The sequence below is a fragment of the Mchenga conophoros genome, linkage group LG11 (genome assembly GCF_057382185.1).
Source record: "Mchenga conophoros isolate Kocher_MC1m ecotype Shallow Benthic linkage group LG11, M_conophoros_male_GT1.1, whole genome shotgun sequence".
NCBI lineage: Eukaryota > Metazoa > Chordata > Actinopteri > Cichliformes > Cichlidae > Mchenga > Mchenga conophoros.
Window position 1 is genome coordinate 35,997,596 of NC_140536.1, and position 19,010 is coordinate 36,016,605.

General features: G+C 42.5%; 1 protein-coding gene across 2 annotated transcripts; it reads left to right on the forward strand.

Annotated features, from left to right (window-relative positions):
• The first annotated feature begins 10,921 nt into the window (after window positions 1-10,921).
• Window positions 10,922-18,873, forward strand: LOC146564897 (transmembrane protein 176A-like). 2 transcript variants are annotated; one of them, XM_085292681.1, is made up of 7 exons: window positions 11,149-11,301; window positions 14,511-14,708; window positions 16,119-16,235; window positions 16,793-16,849; window positions 17,102-17,308; window positions 18,215-18,337; window positions 18,534-18,873. In XM_085292681.1, exons 2-7 carry the CDS (start codon window positions 14,532-14,534, stop codon window positions 18,579-18,581), a joined length of 729 nt encoding a protein of 242 aa, XP_085148807.1. In that variant the 5' UTR covers window positions 11,149-11,301; window positions 14,511-14,531; the 3' UTR covers window positions 18,582-18,873. The 2 variants fall into 2 exon arrangements, with proteins under 2 accessions (XP_085148808.1, XP_085148807.1); XM_085292682.1 differs by lacking the exons at window positions 14,511-14,708; window positions 16,119-16,235; window positions 16,793-16,849; ... (1 more) ...; window positions 18,215-18,337; window positions 18,534-18,873 and adding an exon at window positions 12,268-13,862 and having other exon boundaries at window positions 10,922-11,301.
• Window positions 18,874-19,010: the final 137 nt, after the last annotated feature.

The window sequence follows — 19,010 nt, forward strand, 5'->3', positions numbered from 1 at the left end:
ATGAAAGCAGTAAAGTCAGAGACACTGCACTCTCATTAGGAAAGCCTGGTTGTTAGCCAAGTATTACTCCTTGGATCATCCTACTTAACAACTTTTATAATAACCATAATTTACAAAATTAACTCTTTTTTTTCTCAATACAGTTTACATGAGCACACACACATCAAGGACAAACCAGGAGCGGATCTAGAGAAATATTCTTGGGGTGGCATGAAAATCAAATGGAAGAAAATCAAAGCTTTTTCTTTTTTCCAAACACATGCAGGTGGTTACTGCATTTGAATCCTTTTAAACATTTCAGTTACATAAAACAAGCACATTTGGATTTTTTGTACTGTATAGCCTATAAAATAAATAAATATGTAGCTCAATAAATACAAAATCCAGAAAATAACATGAATGGTTCATTTACAAACACAAGTCTAACGTAAGTTTCACACTGTTTTTCTGTTAGAAAAAAAATCAAATTGTTGCTTAAAGTTAAAAGTAAACGTCAGAAATCTGCCCTGTCGTGAATACAAATTTAAACCCATGTTTTCATGATTTTTTGGGTTAACCCTCTAAAGTCCAAAGTATAATTGGCTATTTTGGACTTATTCTTTTCAGCTCAACTTCACGTGTCTGAATTTGGTTGTTTTTTCATTGACATATTAACACAACTGATCTGAAATTACACAAAACACAAAATCCTAGTGGTAGTTTTTTGTTTTGGGTTTTTTTGGGGGTTTTTTTTACAAAAAAACTTCATAACTTGAAATGAAAATATAAACTGTAAATTTTGAAAACGTGTGCACAAATTCTGTAAACATATACAAATATATATTTAAAAATGCAGGTGTAACGCAATCTGTACTTACGCCAAACCTTTAATGCGTGGAAATCAGGACTGTTGACCTTGGGCAGTTCACTAGGTGTCAGTGTCATCAATTTCACCCCGATGTTTAACCCAGAATCACAGTTTCTCTAAAAATAGGTTACAAGAAATCAAATGTATCCCAAATACCTGTATCCTGTCAGAAGCTAGTTTCGTAAAGGAGATTGGTAGTAGCTGCTCCACCACAGGAACAATAAGGCTTCCAGCACACAATGGACACCACACTTACTTAGCATAAACACATTTATTTGACACAATTTTAAATAATAAACCCCTTTTTTTGTAGTGTCTTTCCACTCAGTGTCATAAGAAAAATAAAATAAATAAAAACAAATATGTATCCTTTAAGGTCCTTTGGCCAAAAGAAAATCACCTGAGCTCAGGGAAAAATAAAGCGCATCGTTGGGGCCCTTTGAATTGTTCCTACCGCTCTGTTGGAACGGTGTAGCATCCAATAATAGCATCCAGCAAGCAGCAACGACCATCTATTTGCCAGGACGGTTCGGCAGAGTCATCAGATGAGGACTTCCACAAGGCAGTTCATCCAGTAGGATCCAGGGCACCAAAAGGGCAAACAAACCAGCCAGAGGAGTTCGTGTAATGGCGAATGCTGTCGGACTCAGCTCCGCTTCACGTTTGTAACCGCTACAAGACTTTTTCCCGAATTTCCAGCTCGTAGAGGGCACGAGAGCAGCATGCGCCTCATCGGACGAACGGAAGGAAAAACTCTGTAGCTGGACTAGAGAGTGGCTATGCGCACGGCACAGTGGTGCGTTCAGTGACCACAAATAATCAGAAATCCCATACTCAAACAATGATCTGGGTTACACTCTCCCCCTCTAAAGTGCATGAGTCTCTGCATGCACACTTGACTTAACAGGTGTGTGAAGGAAAGTGCTCTGAGAGAATACAATTGCGAAACTCTGACAAAAAGGAACTGAGAGCCAAAATTAAAGGCTCACCTAACTCATCATAAGTTAGTTTACGAGGTTGGCGTCTCTCTCTCCCAGAACGCCGCAACTCTACTGTCTCTGGCTCTAAACTCCGCTCAGCAGTGTCGCTGCTTCCTTGATTCATTTCAACAGATTCTGTTTGTTCAGGAATGTCAATAACAACCCAACCTGGACCTTCATCAGATGGAATGGGAGATGTGGTCACCTCATTGCTTTCTGAGTGTAACAAAGGCTCAGGTTCAGAAACATGACTGGGTGTTTCTCGTGCGTGTGACTCGTCTTGTGGCTCTGCACGGGGCAAACTAGAATGCACATCCCCAGTGGACAGCTGAGGTGTGATAACCTGCCTTTCAGTCTGGATAAAAGGACCTCTGGTTATTATTTCTGGAACCACAAAAGCTGGATACACTTCGTCCTCATCACTGTATACCTCATCTTCCTGACCATCAGGGTTATCAGAAGATTGTACTTCTCTTTCGGCTTTGTTCCTTGGTTTCTTCCCTTTAGAGGGCCCATGAGATCTGCTCCCTGCCATTTCTTCCACAGGTAAGAACCCACACGGTAGAAGGAGATCCCTGTGTAAGGTGCGTTTTGGTCCGTCTCCCAACTCGGGTTCCACAACATAGACAGGGCCATCATTGATTCGTTTAACCACAACATGTACTTTCTGTTCCCACCTGTCTGAGATTTTGTGTTTACCTCTGATACTCATGTTCCTAACCAAAACCCTGTCACCTGCACAGAGCTCGGCCACTCTAATCCTCTTGTCAAACCTAACTTTATTCCTTTCTCCGATCTTCTGGGAGTTTTTTGCAGCTAGAGTGTAGCTCTCCTCCAGACGTTGACGAAGGTTGTTCACATACTCTGAATGAGACTTATGGTTGGCATTTTCAGGTTGGATACCTAAGACTAAATCAATGGGTAGTCGGGGTTGTCTGCCAAACATCAGTTCATAAGGAGAGAAACCAGTTGTGTCGTTCCTCGTGCAGTTATACGCATGAACTAAGGGTTTAACGAAGTCCCTCCAGTGAGATTTGTCTTCCTCTTCCAACGTACCCAACATATCAAGAAGCGTCCGGTTAAACCTTTCCACCGGGTTTCCGCGAGGATGATAAGGTGTAGTGCGGATTTTGTCTGCTCCTATCAACGCACATAGCTCTTTGATTGTGTGAGATTCAAAGTCTCTACCCTGATCACTGAGTAGACGACTGGGAAACCCATAATGAACTATGAAGTTCTCCCACAGAGCTTTTGCAATGGTCCTGGACTTCTGATCTTTAGTTGGCACTGCCACAGCAAACTTCGTAAAATGGTCAGTGATAACTAATATGTTCCGGGTGTCTCTGTTGTCTGGCTCAACTGACAAATAGTCCATACAGACGAGTTCAAGCGGGTAAGTTGCTATAATATTTTCAAGAGGCGCTGCCTTCTGAGGCACTGCTTTCCTCCTGACACAGCGTGGACACTGTCTGCACTTCTCTTCTACAGACTTTGTCATCATTGGCCAATAGAATCTGGAACGGGCAAGATGCAGTGCTCGTTCAAAACCAAGATGACCAACTTCATCATGCACTCCACGCAACGCTTTCCCTCTGAACTGTTCAGGTAGGACTAACTGCCATACAGTGTTGTCTCTATTTGTCCATTTCCTGTACAATACTCCATCTCTCATTTCGAGTCTTCTCCACTCCTTGAGAAGGAGCCTAACATCAGGAACTTCAAGGTTTGTTTCTCTGAAGCTGGGCTTTTGAGCTCTTTCAACGAAGGTAATGACACGTGAGACAACCGGGTCATCCCTCTGAGCTTTATACCAGTCAGAGCTTGTCATAGATGGTAATGTGTCTTCTCCAAATACATCCGCAACTGTTGAGGGATCAACAGCAAGAGACTCTACAGCCAAAGGTTGTTCTAGATTTGAACAGTGCTCGATCTTTGACACCACAAGATGGCGTTGACACAAGGCAGATACCACCTCGTGACTCATCTCGTTGCTCACCTCTAGAAGACGGTTTTTCATGTCATCAACTCTCTCCCTTTCTTTGATGAAATCCTCATCTTCAAAAGGAGGAGCTTGTGGTCGTCGGGACAGCCCGTCTGCATCGCGATTGGCATGACCGGCCCTGTACTTAACGGTGAACTGATAAGTAGACAGCGCAGCTAACCAGCGATGACCAGCAGCATCTAACTTTGCAGATGTCAGTACATACGTGAGAGGATTGTTATCCGTCACAATGGTGAAGTTAGCGCCATAAAGGTAGCTGTTAAACTTCTCACAAACTGCCCACTTCAAAGCTAGAAATTCAAGCTTGTGAGTGGGATAGTTTCTCTCACTTTTGGAAAGTCCTCTGCTTGCATAAGCCACAGCTCTCAGCTTCCCGTCCTGCTCTTGGTAGAGCGCTGCACCCAAGCCTTCACGACTGGCATCAGTGTGCAGGACATATGGTAGCTGTGGGTTGGCAAAAGCAAGGACAGGTGCCGATGTCAGTCTCTCAATCAAAGTCTTAAACGCATTTTCACATTCAGGTGTCCACTCCTCTCCAAAAGGTAAGTTAATGTTTGATGGTTGTTTGAAACGTTCTCCAAGATACACTTTACCCCTCTTTTTGGGTGAGTAGTAACCAGCCGTGAGACTATTTAAAGGCTTTGCGATCTTTGAGTATCCATCAATGAATCTCCGGTAATAACCGGCAAAGCCTAGGAAACATTTTAACTCTCTCTTGTTTGTAGGACGAGGCCATGTTTTCAAAGCTGAGATCTTATCAGGATCTGTGTGAACTCCTTGGGCATCAACCACATGGCCAAGGTACTTCACCGAGGGCCTAAAGAAATGACATTTTTCTGGGGACAGCTTCAACCCAAAGTCCCTCAACCGGTTCAGCACCCTCATGAGTCTCACCTCATGTTCCTCCAGGGTGTCTGAAAACACAATCAGATCATCCAAAAACACAAGTACCTCACTCAAGTTCAAATCCCCAACACACTTCTCCATCAGTCGTTGAAACGTACTTGGGGCATTTGTAACGCCCTGAGGCAGGCGATTAAACTCATAAAACCCAAGAGGACAGACAAAAGCAGTTTTAGCTTTATCTTCCTCGGCCATCTCAACCTGATAATAGCCTGATTTGAGGTCCATGACCGAGAACCACTTGGCACCACTAAGGGCCGTGAAGGTCTCCTCAATGTTTGGGAGGGCATAAGCATCCCTAATGGTCCGTGCGTTCAACTTGCGGTAATCAACGCACAACCTGATTGAACCATCCTTTTTACGCACAACTACTATTGGAGATGCGTAGGGGCTCTCTGACTCCCTAATAACCCCTGCATTAAGCAGTTCTTTGAGGTGTTGCTTGACAGCTTCTCTGTCACTTGGGTGGATGGGCCTCGACCGTTCCTTAAACGGCGTGTCATCGTTCAGCCGAATGTGGTGTTTTACCACAGTGGTGTGACCATAAGACAGATCATCAACCGCAAACACTTCTGAAATAGACTTGAGCTTGGTGGTGATGCGCTCTTTCCATTCTTCAGAGATGGGTGACTCATCAAGATTAAACTTAAGCTTCTCTCCATCAAACTTGTCATGAGAAGAAGCATTTGAAACAGGCACCAGGGGTGAAATGTGCTGGGCTACACATACCTGGGCAACTGTACTTCCTGGTTGCAATACAATACTATGCCCACTCAAGTTCTGCAAGACGACTGGAACCTTACTCTTAGCTTTGTAAGGGATGTCTATCAAAGCAGTTTCAAGAAATAAACCACCAGGTAACTTGTCGTGTTCATTTGGTTCAAGGACGAAACTTACGTTAGGAGTGTTCTTTCTCAGCCTAACATCGCCCATTAAACAGCACTTGTGGTTGGCAGGGATGGTGACTGGTACTTTCCCGTGCAACCTCACTGGGTGTATATGGCAATCATCCATTTGTTTAGCCAAGTGCTGGAGAACCAGTGCTACATCTCTGGAACACAGTCTGTGAAGGAAATCTGGACCGTCACGTTCAGATAACTTATCATGGAGTCTTAACAGTGCATTGGTACCAATCAAAACTGGTATTCTGCTGTTAAAATGGCACTCAGGCACAACAAGAGCCAAAACAACCAACTCTTCCTCTTTGCCTGTAATGTTGTGAGGAAAAGTGATGTGGGTCTCAACATAACCAAGGTAGGGAACGTGCTGTCCACCTGCACCCTCAATCTCAAGCAATGCTTGAATGGGCTGAATGGGGAGATGTGCCAGCTTATCCTTGTGAAATGATTCGGAGATTGTAGTGACTTGTGAACCACTATCCATGATAGAGTTGCATTGTACACCCTCAACCAAAACAGAAGCTGAACAACGAGGACCTATCAGACCGGGTGGCAAGCGGGATTGGGAACTGAAATCTTGAACCGTTGTCTGGGTCTTTATTTTGCTCTGAACACCAATTCTTTGGTCACTTGAGGCGGGACTAATGCTGGTCTCAGCTCCTGGACGTCCCACAGCAGGAGCCGCTACAAGTTTAAAGCAAAAGGCTCAGTAACCTGTTGGGCTTGGAACCTTCCTTGCTTTTCCTTTAACTCAGCATTCTTCTGGCGGACTAGTGCCTGGTTGGGTTCATTTGGGCATCGAGCGGCAATGTGGTTATCTTCACCACATCTAAAGCAGAACCATGCTTTTGGCATAGAGGGAACCTTAACTGGTCTCCTGGCACTGCTATTTCTTGCCGCAAGGAAGTCTTTGCCACTATTATTCTCTTTAGGACATTTTTGGTTCTGAGTGAGCTCTCTGAGTTGTTTAGACAACTCATCTATTTTACTTTCAAGTTTAACAGTTTCTTCTTGTCTCTGTTTTAACGCTGCACTAAGCTCACTGTCAAAAGGAGAATTCTTGGACCTTTGACTCAGTTTCTCTACCTGCTTTGAAAGCTCATCCATTCTCCTCTCAAGCTTAGATGCTTCGCTCTGCTTTGCAGTCTGTGTTGGAACGGGCTCATCATCATAGGAGGGTACATCAAAAATGGAGTGGGCATGTACAGCTGCTTTTGTAGCACCCAGATGTTTTTTCATCCTGTCTAGCTTTGCAGATCTACGACCTTCCTCGGTCCTCAACATAAGGAGTAGATCTGGGAATGTTGGTGGACTGTTCTTTTTGTTTTCTAGTTGGAGAGCTATAATGAGACTCTGGTCCCAGCAGCCTCTAATAAACTGTCTGAGTAGGTGTTCGCTCAAACTTTCGACAGAGACTCCCCCTCTAGAAATAGCTCGAGTAAGGAGGCTATGGAGTCTGTTCAAATATGCTGAGGGCTTTTCTCCGCTATTCTGGTTGGAGCTGAGAAAGGTTGCAAATAACTCTTCTCCGTCCTCTACAACACTGAAAGCGGAATCGAGCTGCCTAACATAAGCCCTGGGTGGTGAGCTCACACCAAGCAACTTAACAACATCGGCTGCTGGACTTAGCAAACTTTCAAATATTTTCCTAACCTTTTGCACATCACTAAGAGAGCAATCACTGACAAGAAGGTCCACTTGTGTGCGCCATGTTTCATAGTCTACCTCACCATTGGGCCTAGGAGCACGGCCAGAAAAGGTGCGCAGTCTGGTTTGTGTAGACCACGGGGCTGTTGAGTCATTTCTGATAACGTGCTCAACGACAACTTTTTGAATCTGAGGTGGGTTAAGGAGACTGCGGTCGATATTAACAGGGTTCACCACAGCACTATCAGGTGCATTGTGGGTCTGTGTGTAGTGATTAGGTTCATCATGATCACTAGCTACAATGTCATGGAGGGATGTGTCCCCATCCTGAGCTGTGTGTGGCTGTGTGTCAGGAATCTCAGAGTTATGTCGAACTTCTTTGACCTCACTCTGAATAACACTCAAGAAACCTGCTTTACCACTATCTCCAACAGCCTTCAGTTCTTCTAAATATCTACGAGCTAACTCCTTGCCTACCTCTTCCTGAGCAACATCTCGAATGGTTTTGACAGACCAACCGATAGCAGGATCCTTGGGGCTCGGCAAGTCGCCTAAGATCTGGGGGTTGATCTTGGAAATGGCTTGATCGGACAAATATTGTATCAGGACTCTACCCTCTGGCTGGTTTGATTCATCTGGAATTCGAACTATCCGAGAAACTTTACCATTTACTGAAAAAACACTAGCAATGTCATCATCTGTGTAAATCCCTTCAACGCCAGTCACAAAAAGTGAGCACTGGCCATCTACATCAAAACGTCTGCAAAGATCCATGTCCAACACAATAGGGTCAAGGAAAAGAGGTAGGTGTTGTGAGCTGGAAAGTCAAGGTGCTACTTTTCACCAATCTCCTGGCTGGCTCGCCACTTGTAACGCAATCTGTACTTACGCCAAACCTTTAATGCGTGGAAATCAGGACTGTTGACCTTGGGCAGTTCACTAGGTGTCAGTGTCATCAATTTCACCCCGATGTTTAACCCAGAATCACAGTTTCTCTAAAAATAGGTTACAAGAAATCAAATGTATCCCAAATACCTGTATCCTGTCAGAAGCTAGTTTCGTAAAGGAGATTGGTAGTAGCTGCTCCACCACAGGAACAATAAGGCTTCCAGCACACAATGGACACCACACTTACTTAGCATAAACACATTTATTTGACACAATTTTAAATAATAAACCCCTTTTTTTGTAGTGTCTTTCCACTCAGTGTCATAAGAAAAATAAAATAAATAAAAACAAATATGTATCCTTTAAGGTCCTTTGGCCAAAAGAAAATCACCTGAGCTCAGGGAAAAATAAAGCGCATCGTTGGGGCCCTTTGAATTGTTCCTACCGCTCTGTTGGAACGGTGTAGCATCCAATAATAGCATCCAGCAAGCAGCAACGACCATCTATTTGCCAGGACGGTTCGGCAGAGTCATCAGATGAGGACTTCCACAAGGCAGTTCATCCAGTAGGATCCAGGGCACCAAAAGGGCAAACAAACCAGCCAGAGGAGTTCGTGTAATGGCGAATGCTGTCGGACTCAGCTCCGCTTCACGTTTGTAACCGCTACAAGACTTTTTCCCGAATTTCCAGCTCGTAGAGGGCACGAGAGCAGCATGCGCCTCATCGGACGAACGGAAGGAAAAACTCTGTAGCTGGACTAGAGAGTGGCTATGCGCACGGCACAGTGGTGCGTTCAGTGACCACAAATAATCAGAAATCCCATACTCAAACAATGATCTGGGTTACACAGGCATTACATTGGAGGGTTTTTTTTTTTCATTTTGTGCAACCATTTAAAAACACTACTATAACTAAAATGAAAGAACAATCAGGTGTCACAATAAGATGCCCCACAAATTATTTGTGCCATTAAAAAACATATTTGTCCGCTACAAGACAATCCATTTCCAAAAACCTGTTGAAATCTCAAATGCCATAGCTGGGCTGGCCATCGGGCATACCAGGCATTTGCCCGGTGGGGATGACTTATTTATTTTTTTGTAACGCATGAACAATGAAAGGTGGTGGATTGACCAGATGCTGGCCATGTGTAAAAATAACTCAGTTGTTTGGTGGTGGCTGTGGCAGAGCTTCCACAGAGGCCAGCAGGTGGTGGTCTGAGTGTCAGGTGAACTGAACTTCAGGTAAGAAGTTATGACCTGCAGTCTATCTGGGTCAGATATAAACCAAGTTTAGGTGGAGTTTATTTTCGTTGTGCTAACTTTTTATAATCAGTTACAATAACTCGTACTGCGTACTATCTAGCATGATGGAGTTTCTATACAGCTGGGTGGGTGCTATGATGTTACTGATAGTGAACTTTATTTTATTCATAAGGTTAGTTAGTAGAGTTGCCAACGACTCCTTAAAAAATGGAATGGTTACTTTTACGTGTTTCGTATTGAGCTGAGAAGGGACGCAGTTTGTCCCGGACTTCAGCTAGAATGGAAAAAGGCACAAAGCTGGAGTTATTCTGTGTCTTTGCTGCACAGCTGCATCTTCTTCTGTTATTCTCTGCCCCCCTCCTGTCCTACTTCAATCATGAAACTGATCAATGATCAGCTGATCGGCTTTTCTCTCGTTTGTTTATCGCCCACTTTGCGCCAGAAAGAGGAAACCGGCGGATGTCGTGCTAAACAACAGCAGCATGTTTAAGCTTGATCAGCTGTTGTTATAATTTATTTAATATTAATTTCTAGCAGCTGATGTTTGCTGGAGCCTGTCAGTTTGGATATGTGGTGAGAGGGAAACATGTCCCCGTCCGGCCCTGTGAAATGCCCATGGTTGATTGAAATGTGCTCTGGCACAATCATAGGCATTACCACTGAAAACAAGAAAAAAAAGCGCTAAGGGCTGAACCAGTGCTGGACTGGAACAAAAAAAAATCGGCCCGGCATTTTGGCTGGAGACCGGCCCACCAGGTCTTATAGGAACGGCCATAAAGCCTTTGACAACAGGCATCTCCAAAAACGTTAGAGCACTTTTGCAAATATGTGATGGCTTGATAAATCGAGCAGGTATTTGAAGTTTACACAGCACCATTATCGCATGAAAATATCTTTAAATTTTATTTTGTGACCCAGAAAGAGTAATATTCCAAACTCTGCCACTCTGTGTTCCTCCGCCACTGCCTCCTTTGAGTTTTGGACGAAATGGATTCTGGGATATTGCATTTCGTCATTTCGAGCTGATTGGAGAGCAGAACAGCCAATCAGATTTTTTTGTATCCAAGTCTGTGATTGGCTGGTTTTGTGGCACAAATATAACGGTGTAGAGAAAGAGTTGAGCGCGCATGGGCAGAAATGTTGAGAGCGCGAGCAACACATTGCGAGCGAGCGCAAATGCAAAAACTGAGCTGGAGGGGCTGCTGGTGTTTGTATGTGGATAATAAAAACACTGAAATACATTTTTTGCACGCAGGAATGAATTTTGTTCACTCAAATTCAGCTTTTCTTCGCTCAAAATAAATTTCTCCTCAAAATTCAACACATGCACCTGCAAACTTTTTTTACGTGCGCTCAAATTTTTTTTACGTGTGCTCAGAATAGTGGCACAAAAATAACGCCATAGCTCTCGAGGCCTGGAGTTCCCCCACCTCTGACTTAACACAGTAACCCCAAGTCAATCACACTTCCAGTGAAAGCAAACTGTCCACTTAGGAAACAACCGAAATCCAAAATTCATTTACCTGGATTTCTACAACAATTTGCTGATTCACTTAATGCCTAAATAAATAGATCAAAATCAGTGCGTTGATTATTATAATCTGGTTATTAGTCCTAAATTAGTTTAGTTAAATTAGTCCACCAACGTTTTTCACTGTATTGTTCCGTTTTGCTAGTGAGGGTAATTCTTCCACATTTGATTTTTTTCAATTATCTTTGTGTGTAATTGGATGTTGAGCAAAGGGTTAATTTTTATATTGTCCTTATGGGCGGAGGAACAACTGGAAAATCTCATCCAGCAATAGCTGCGCAACAAACACACAACCAGATATTAATTTGGCTTTTGGTTGCTTTTCTTCTCCTCTGACAAGTAAGTTTGTTTGTTTTATTGATTTTGTATTGTAATTCAGGTTAATGTGACGTAATCATTGGTAAACAGGGGCTGTAGATCAAAGCGGGCCTGTAGGACTAACTTGGAAAGCTGCAATGCCCTTCGTGGTGCCAGTCACGGGTGGAGCTGTATTACTGTAATTGTTAAATTACGTCGTATTACTGTCGAGAACAAAGACTTTGATCAAAGACTTTTTTACATACATGTTTGTTTTTGTGGTCGTGGCTCGATTTCCCGGAACAGTCGGCGCAGTTTCGCTCCCTGCTGCTGGTAGTGGCGCAGTCACTTAATTTTTTTGGACTTTCACTCACAGGAGTAAAGTCGAGTTTCGTCCGCTTTGCAGCACATGTACGTCGAGTTTTTTCTCTGGTAGGTTACAGCACTTTCCTAATATGCGGAGGAGCCCAAAACAAGTTTAGAGGATTGCAAAAATGTCAACAAAGCTAATGAAAAGAGAATTAAGTTCTGAATTTTTCATACACCAGCTTTACTCTGTTACTTCGTTTATATTCGTTTCATGATTTCTCAGTTTCGGTTTCATAAAAACTATCCAAAGCCACTTTATTGGGTCCAGCCAGGCTTTTGTTTACACTAAATTCTGACCTGCGTCCAAAATTTGCAACGAAGCTTCGACATGTTGAGCGTTCAGAGCGTTCTCTGCATACGTTGGTCGCGGTGAGTGATTATGGGAGTTAGTCTTGCTTCGTTTATTGTCAAAGCAGTCTGGCCATTTTCCTCTGACCTCTATAATCAACAAGGCATTTTCTGCAGGTCACTGAATTCTTTATTATGGACATTTTTCTGTAAACCTTAGAGATAGTTCTCTCATCATCAGTTTCTGTAATATTCAGACCAGCCCATCTGTCACCAAAGACCACGCCCCATTCAGAGTCATTTAAATCACCTTTCTTCACTTTATCTTTTCAATGACACTGTGGTCAGCAGCACAGGAGCACCACAGGGAACTGTGCTGTCCCCTCTTCTCTTCACCCTGTACACCTCTGACTTCTGCTACAACTCTGAATTATGCCACATTCAGAAGTTTGCAGATGACACGGCCATCATGGGGTGTATCTGGGATGATCAGGAAGAGGAGTACAGAAGTCTGGTGAGGAACTTTGTCGCATGGAGTCACACAAACCACCTGCAACTCAACACCTCAAAGACTAAGGAACTGGTTGTGGACTTCGGGAGGTCCAGAGAAGGTCCACTGCCGGTTCAGATAGAGGGGGAGGAGGTGGAGGTGGTCAACAAGTACAAGTACCTCGGGCTGTGGGTGGACAATAAACTGGACTGGTCATGCAACACAGAGCACCTGTGTAAAAAAGCCCAAAGCCGACTGTACTTCCTCAGGAGGCTGAGGTCTTTTAACATCTGCAGGAAGCTCCTGAGGATGTTTTACCAGTCGGTGGTTGCTGGAGTACTTTTCTATGCTGTGGTGTGCTGGGGGAGCAGCACAGCAAAGAAGGACTCATCCAGGCTGGAGAAACTGATCAGGAAGGCTGGCTCTGTGGTCGGCATGAAGCTGGACACTCTGGTGACAGTGGCAGAGAAAAGGACATTAAAGAAACTGCTGGACATTATGGACAATGCTGGGCATCCTCTGCACACGGCCATAAACAACCAGAAGAGTCTGTTCAGTGACAGGTTGCTTCTCCCAAAGACAAGAACCAACAGACTTAAAAACTCCTTTGTCCCACACGCCATCAGACTGTTTAACTCCTCTCTGGAGGGGAGAGGGAGGAGAAAGGAGGACAAAGGAGGGGGGAACAACTAAGCTGTAGTGCCTCTTCACCTCACTGTACAATACCTTGTGCAATACTTTTTGTAAATAGTCAACAGTGCAATAGACTCAATACTTGAAATGTGCAATTCACTTGTATTTTTATTTTTTATTCCTATTTATTCTATTTATGTCATGGTCCTGGGTCGTTGACCCAGCGTTTTGTGTTTTGTGATTATTTTCCTCTGTTCTAGTTATTCTGTGTCCTCCCCCCTTGTGTCCGGTTCGGGTTCTAGATTTCCTGTTTTGTTCTGAAAGTCTGTGTCTGTTGTCATTGTGTTCAGCTTGTCCTCTGCTCCTCATGTGTATTAGGTTCAGCTGTTCTTCCCTCCTGTGTGTGATTACCTGATTACCTTGCGTGTGTATATTTAGTGGGTGTCGGTCTATGTTCATTGTCGGCTCGTCTGCGTTCATCCATGTATCACTGCATTCATCCGTCTACCTCTGCGTTCTATGGTGTTCCTGTCTCTGCGTCTCTCTGCCCCGCACCCCTTTTGTATGGTCTCAGGTTTGTCACTTAGTTTCTCCCAGTTTAGGTTTCCGTTTGTAAAGTACTCATACCTCGTTGCCTGTTTTTGTCACCACCACCTTTGTAAATAAAACATCACTCGTATCATCAGTTTGCTGCATCTTGGGTCCTCCTTTTCCTCCACACCACACGGCTCCCTCCGCCAGCCGTGACAATTTATCCCCTTTGTATATTTTATTTATATTTGTCTCTATATGTGTGTGTGTGTGTGTGTGTGTGTGTGTGTGTGTGTGTGTGTGTGTATGTGTATATATATATATATATATATATATATATATATATATATATATATATAAAAACAATTCTGTAACTGTAACTTCGGTCGTTGCTGTGCTTTTTTCTGGAAGTCGAATTTCCCAGAGGAACCCACCCGAGGGATTAATAAAGTTCTATCTTATCTTATCTTATGTCCACATGCTTAAATACTTTAAAGTGCTTTCATTAGATATTTCCACTAACAAGTAGTTTAATGGTTAATAAAGTGACTGTGAGTGTTTATCTTCATTACTGTTATTCAGTTAATCATCATCTTTATCTAATATTGAAATGTATAGCATCTTGTTATAACTGCAAACACAACTGCATCACTTAATGTAGTTATTTATTTATATACAAGTTTTTTTTTTTTTAAATTTCATTATAATTAACAGACAGTGTAAGTCACTGTTAATGGAGCTCGACATCATTATAAGGTGAGTTATAAGAGTTAATATAAGATAATAGGTATCGAGTGATTTGGATTTTTAATTTTGTTAGTTGCAGAAGTTAAATGAATGTTTTGTTTCAATACTTCGATGAGTTCAGCCATTTCTCCACAGCTGGGGCCTTAATGTGATTCAGACTATGTTCATTTTTATGTACTCTTCTCTCTTTCAGTCTCCAGGATCTACAGACAGGATGTCTGTCACTGTGTCTAAGGCTGATGGGGTCACTGTGTTCACCTTGACCTCTGACCCTGATAGCTCTTGGCCTCCTCTGTGCCAGATCCTCAAGAACCTTTGCTACAGTCCAGTGTGCTGCACCGTGTCACAGCACCTGAGGCGCCTCAACAGAACCTCTCAGACAGTGCTGGGGGTGAGCTACAACCTTTAAGGATTCAAATACCTCGCTTCTGTCAGTCTGCCCCAGGGCAGCTGTGGCTACACCTGTAGTTTGCCTCCACCAGTGTGTGAATTAATAGTGGAATTGTAAAGCGCTTTGACGGTCTCGAAAACTTGTTGTTCCTAGAGTATTTAAAAGTAGAATGGGAGGCAGAGCCTTCAGTTTTCAGGCCCCTCTTCTGTGGAACCAGCTTCCAGTTTGGATTCGGGAGACAGACACTATCTCTACTTTCAAGATTAGGCTTCAAACTTTCCTTTTTGCTAAAGCATTTTCTCACCTTTCTCACTCACTATGTGTTAATAGACCTCTCTGCATCAAATCATACCTGTTATTGATCTCTTTCTCTCTTCCACAGCATGTCTTTATCCTATCTTCCTTTTCTCACCCCAACCAATCACAGCAGATGGCCCCGCCCCTCCCTGAGCCTGGTTCTGCTGGAGGTTTCTTCCTGTTAAAAGGGAGTTTTTCCTTCCCACTGTCATCAAAGTGCTTGCTCATAGGGTGTCATATGATTGTTGGGCTTTTCTCTTTGTCTATTATTGTACGATCTACTGTACATTATAAAGCGCCTTGAGGCGACTGTTGTTGTGATTTGGCGCTGTATAAGTCGAATTGAATATATATAGTTATATATAGCTTTTATAACACAGAATATAGTTTGTGTACTCCCCTTTACGCGTGTGTGTGTGTGTGTGTGTGCGTGCGCGCGCGTGTGTGTGTCGAGTAATTCAAATCATTTTAAACATTCAGGAGATAAAACACTGTCAGAACTATTGTTGCCTCCTATTAATGTCAGATAGCCTTCCAAGAAGACAGAGTAAAGGTAAATTTTATGTGTCAGGGATGCCACCGGCTTTGTATCAGTGTCATGTTTCCTTACCCCACGTGAGTCTAACTCTCACGTGAGTCTAACTCTCTCACTGACAAATTTATTGGACTTAAAAGTGAAGAAAAGTAAAAAGTTATCCACTGTGGTTTAAAACAGGGCAGCACAATGGTTAGCGATGTCCTCTTCGGCTTCCTCCCACAGTCCAAAGGCATGCGGTTAGTGGGGTTAGGTTAGGTCAGGTTAATTGGTAACTCTAAAATCGCTCTAAGGTGTGTATGTGGTTGTGAATGTTTGTCTGTCTCGATGTGTTTGCCCTGTGACAGACTGGCGATCTGTCTAGGGAGTACCCTACATCTCGCCCTCAGACAGCTGGGATAGGCTCCAGGCCCCCACAACCCTGAATAAGCAGAAGAGAATGGATGGATAGTTTAAGAGTTTTCTTATCACACTACAGAAAAAGCCTGAGTGAAAGTGCTCCAGTATACAGCATATCCTATGACTGGTGTTAAACATCTACATCACCAGTTGTTAATTCTGTGCTTCTTCTTTGTCAGACTCTGCAGATTATGATTGGGCTTCTCAGTGTTGGACTCGGAACAATCCTTGTAAGCCGATATGTTGGATTATGGACCATACGTGAAACCGGCTACCCTTTTTGGATGGGAGGGTTGGTAAGCAAGCGAAGCAGCTTTTTCCTCAACTAAAATCCTCTGAGTCGGAAAAGAAAGGGACAACATTCCTCTTCCAAAAGTCCATCGGCTGCTCTCTACAGTTCCCAAATGTTTTGGGCTGTTGTTAAAAGAGGGGAGCTACACAGTAGTCAACATCAGATAAAAAAAATTCTCCTTTTCTTTTTTGTAATTGCAAATTTTCTCAGTTTTACTGTAAAATAAATAAATAAATACATAAGGGCATATGAAGTTTACCAATCATCGCATTCTATTTTCATTTACATTTTAAACCCATTTCAACTCTTCAGAATTGAGCCTGTAGTTCAGAGTATGTAGAGTATCAGAGTTGGCGCTTAAGACAAAGCTGGAGAATCTTATGAAATCAAATGTGTTTTATCAATTGAAATCTTAATCCCTTACTTCTGTGGTTTTATTGATAAGCTGCTGTTTCTTATTGTCACCTTAAACACATGATGTGTCTCCTCATTCAGTTAAATTACACATGGGAAGGAATTAAACTTTATTGTCTTTGGTTTTTTTTTTTTTGTCTTGTGTAGTTCATCATGTTTGGAATCGTCAGCATTTTGTCTGACAAGTATCCAAGTCCATGTCTGGTGAGTAGTCCAGATATATCCTAGAAGGACGACTTGAATTTTGTTGTCTAAGTTGAAGATATAAAAGTAGACGTATAATATTTCAATATACACACTTGTGCCAGGTCTCATGTATGCACATCTATGTAGATGTAAGATTAATGCCAACCATTGCAAGCTTTCCTGCATTGATTGACTGTAAAACTGTTAACCAACCAGCCTTCTAATGTTGAAAATTTGATTTTACATTAACTGACCCATCTTGTATTTCAGGTTATCGTCAATGTGATTCTGAATCTGACTGCCGTTGCTTTTGCCATTGCAGCCATTGTGCTGTATAGCATCAGTGTATCTAATCTATATTTGTGGAACATTTGTGGGGAGCCCGACTACTGGTATGGCCGTCATACAACACCAAGTCCGTCTCCTGAACAGATGATACTACAGGAGAGATGCTTGGAGGCCAAAGCTTTAATTAAGGTAAGCGTTAGTTCAGCAGTTTACATACAAGTTAAATTACCTAACTGACAAGTGGAAAATAATTGTTTAAAGTCGAATAATTATTAAATTGTTTTGTAGATATCATCACAGGTTTTTGCTTCTGAAATCTATGGATTTGCAGCTGGTAATCAGATAATAGTATACAGTGGTCCCTCGCTAAAACGCGGTTCACCTTTCGTGGTCTCACTTTTCCGCAGATTTTTTTTGTGCAATTTTGCATGCTCTTCAGAAAAAAAATTTGACTCCTGTACAGAACGTCAAATTTACATAAATCTTTGATCGCTAGCAGTGTAACTCTGAAGTGCTGTACTATATGTTTGTAAGTTTTCTCTCCAACTGACACAACAATGTCAATGAAACGTTTGGCACCATCAAAGGAACCTGCGCTAGCACCCAAAAGGCAGAGGAAGATGCTAACCATTGCACAAAAACTTGGACTTCTGGACATGCTAAAGGAAGGTAGATGTTAACGTAGTTAATTACCACTATGGTGGCACCACTACCATAGAATTTACAGAAACAGTCAGATAAGTCAAACTTTACTCAACTTCTTCTTGCTTCCTTTATTTCTACACCATTGATTCATTGATGTTGGATTTTCTGGCAGCTTCTCTATTCTCATGTTCTGGACCTGAAAACAGTGTTTGATCTTTGGTTTCATTCTATAATGCTGAAATTATTTTTCTACAAAGGTTTGAACTTTGAGAGCATTTTCAGAACGTTACTCCCATGATAAATGAGGGACCACTATATATAGGTTTTTGATCTTGCGATCACAGTCACGTCTGTACAGAAGTCTCCGCCCACTCTCCGGTCAAAGGGTCTGAGCCTCTGATCCTTTTATTACTGCAATAAAATTGAGCACTGTTGTTTGTATCCCAACAGATGCTCTACAGAAGCATCATTGCTGTGCTAATTGTGCTGTCAGTCCTGGAGCTCTGCGTCACCATCAGCTCAGTCGTCTTGGGGATCAAGAGTCTGAAGAGCAAAGAAAAGGGACAAACCAAGGTAACAGACTAGCGTCGCTTCAAGGTGAAACTGTTACTTAAGCAGAAAATGTTGGCCGAATATGTTTAGGGTTTTTTCTTTTGTTTTTGTTTTGTGTGAGTTCTTATGTGGAAGTTTATGAATATTTGGTGACTTGCTCAAAAGCCAAACCGATTTATTCAGTGTCATTTTACTTTACCAATCTTTTCTTTTTTAGAGCACTGATGACCCAGAGCTCTACACACCACTTCTAGAGGACCACTAAGCCTACAGTCTGAATGTAATTGTGCTGTGAGGAATTGTAACCATGTGCCTTCATAGCTTTCACCCTGTACTGCAACATTATCATGCACTTCTCTTGCACTTTTATATACTGCAAATTGAATGTATTTCTAAATCTCTACTTTTTCTCTTCAGTGTGCCTTCCTCCAGATAGTATGCCACATGCTTTGTATGCTTTGTTGTTGCTTTTCTTTCTTTCTTTCTTTCTTTTTTTTTTTTTTTTTTGACAATATTGGGCCATGATACATAAAAATAAAGAAATCTGTTGCACATTTCATCAGCATTTGAGGTCCTTTAAAAAATGTTTTCAAAGGTAATTGAGAAGTAAAAATTGTGTGGTAAAATCTGTGGAAAAAGTGTGGGGCTAATTCACTGCAGAACACTTTGTAATGTGCAGCTGTCGAGAACTCTA

Excerpts from the sequence above, each read along its gene's own strand:
- LOC146564897 (XM_085292681.1), top strand. The coding sequence starts at position 14,532 with ATGTCTGTCACTGTGTCTAAGGCTGATGGGGTCACTGTGTTCACCTTG. Across the intron at positions 14,709-16,118 it reads CCTCTCAGACAGTGCTGGGG|ACTCTGCAGATTATGATTGG; the intron begins GTGAGCTACAAC and ends CTTCTTTGTCAG. Across the intron at positions 16,236-16,792 it reads CTTTTTGGATGGGAGGGTTG|TTCATCATGTTTGGAATCGT; the intron begins GTAAGCAAGCGA and ends TGTCTTGTGTAG.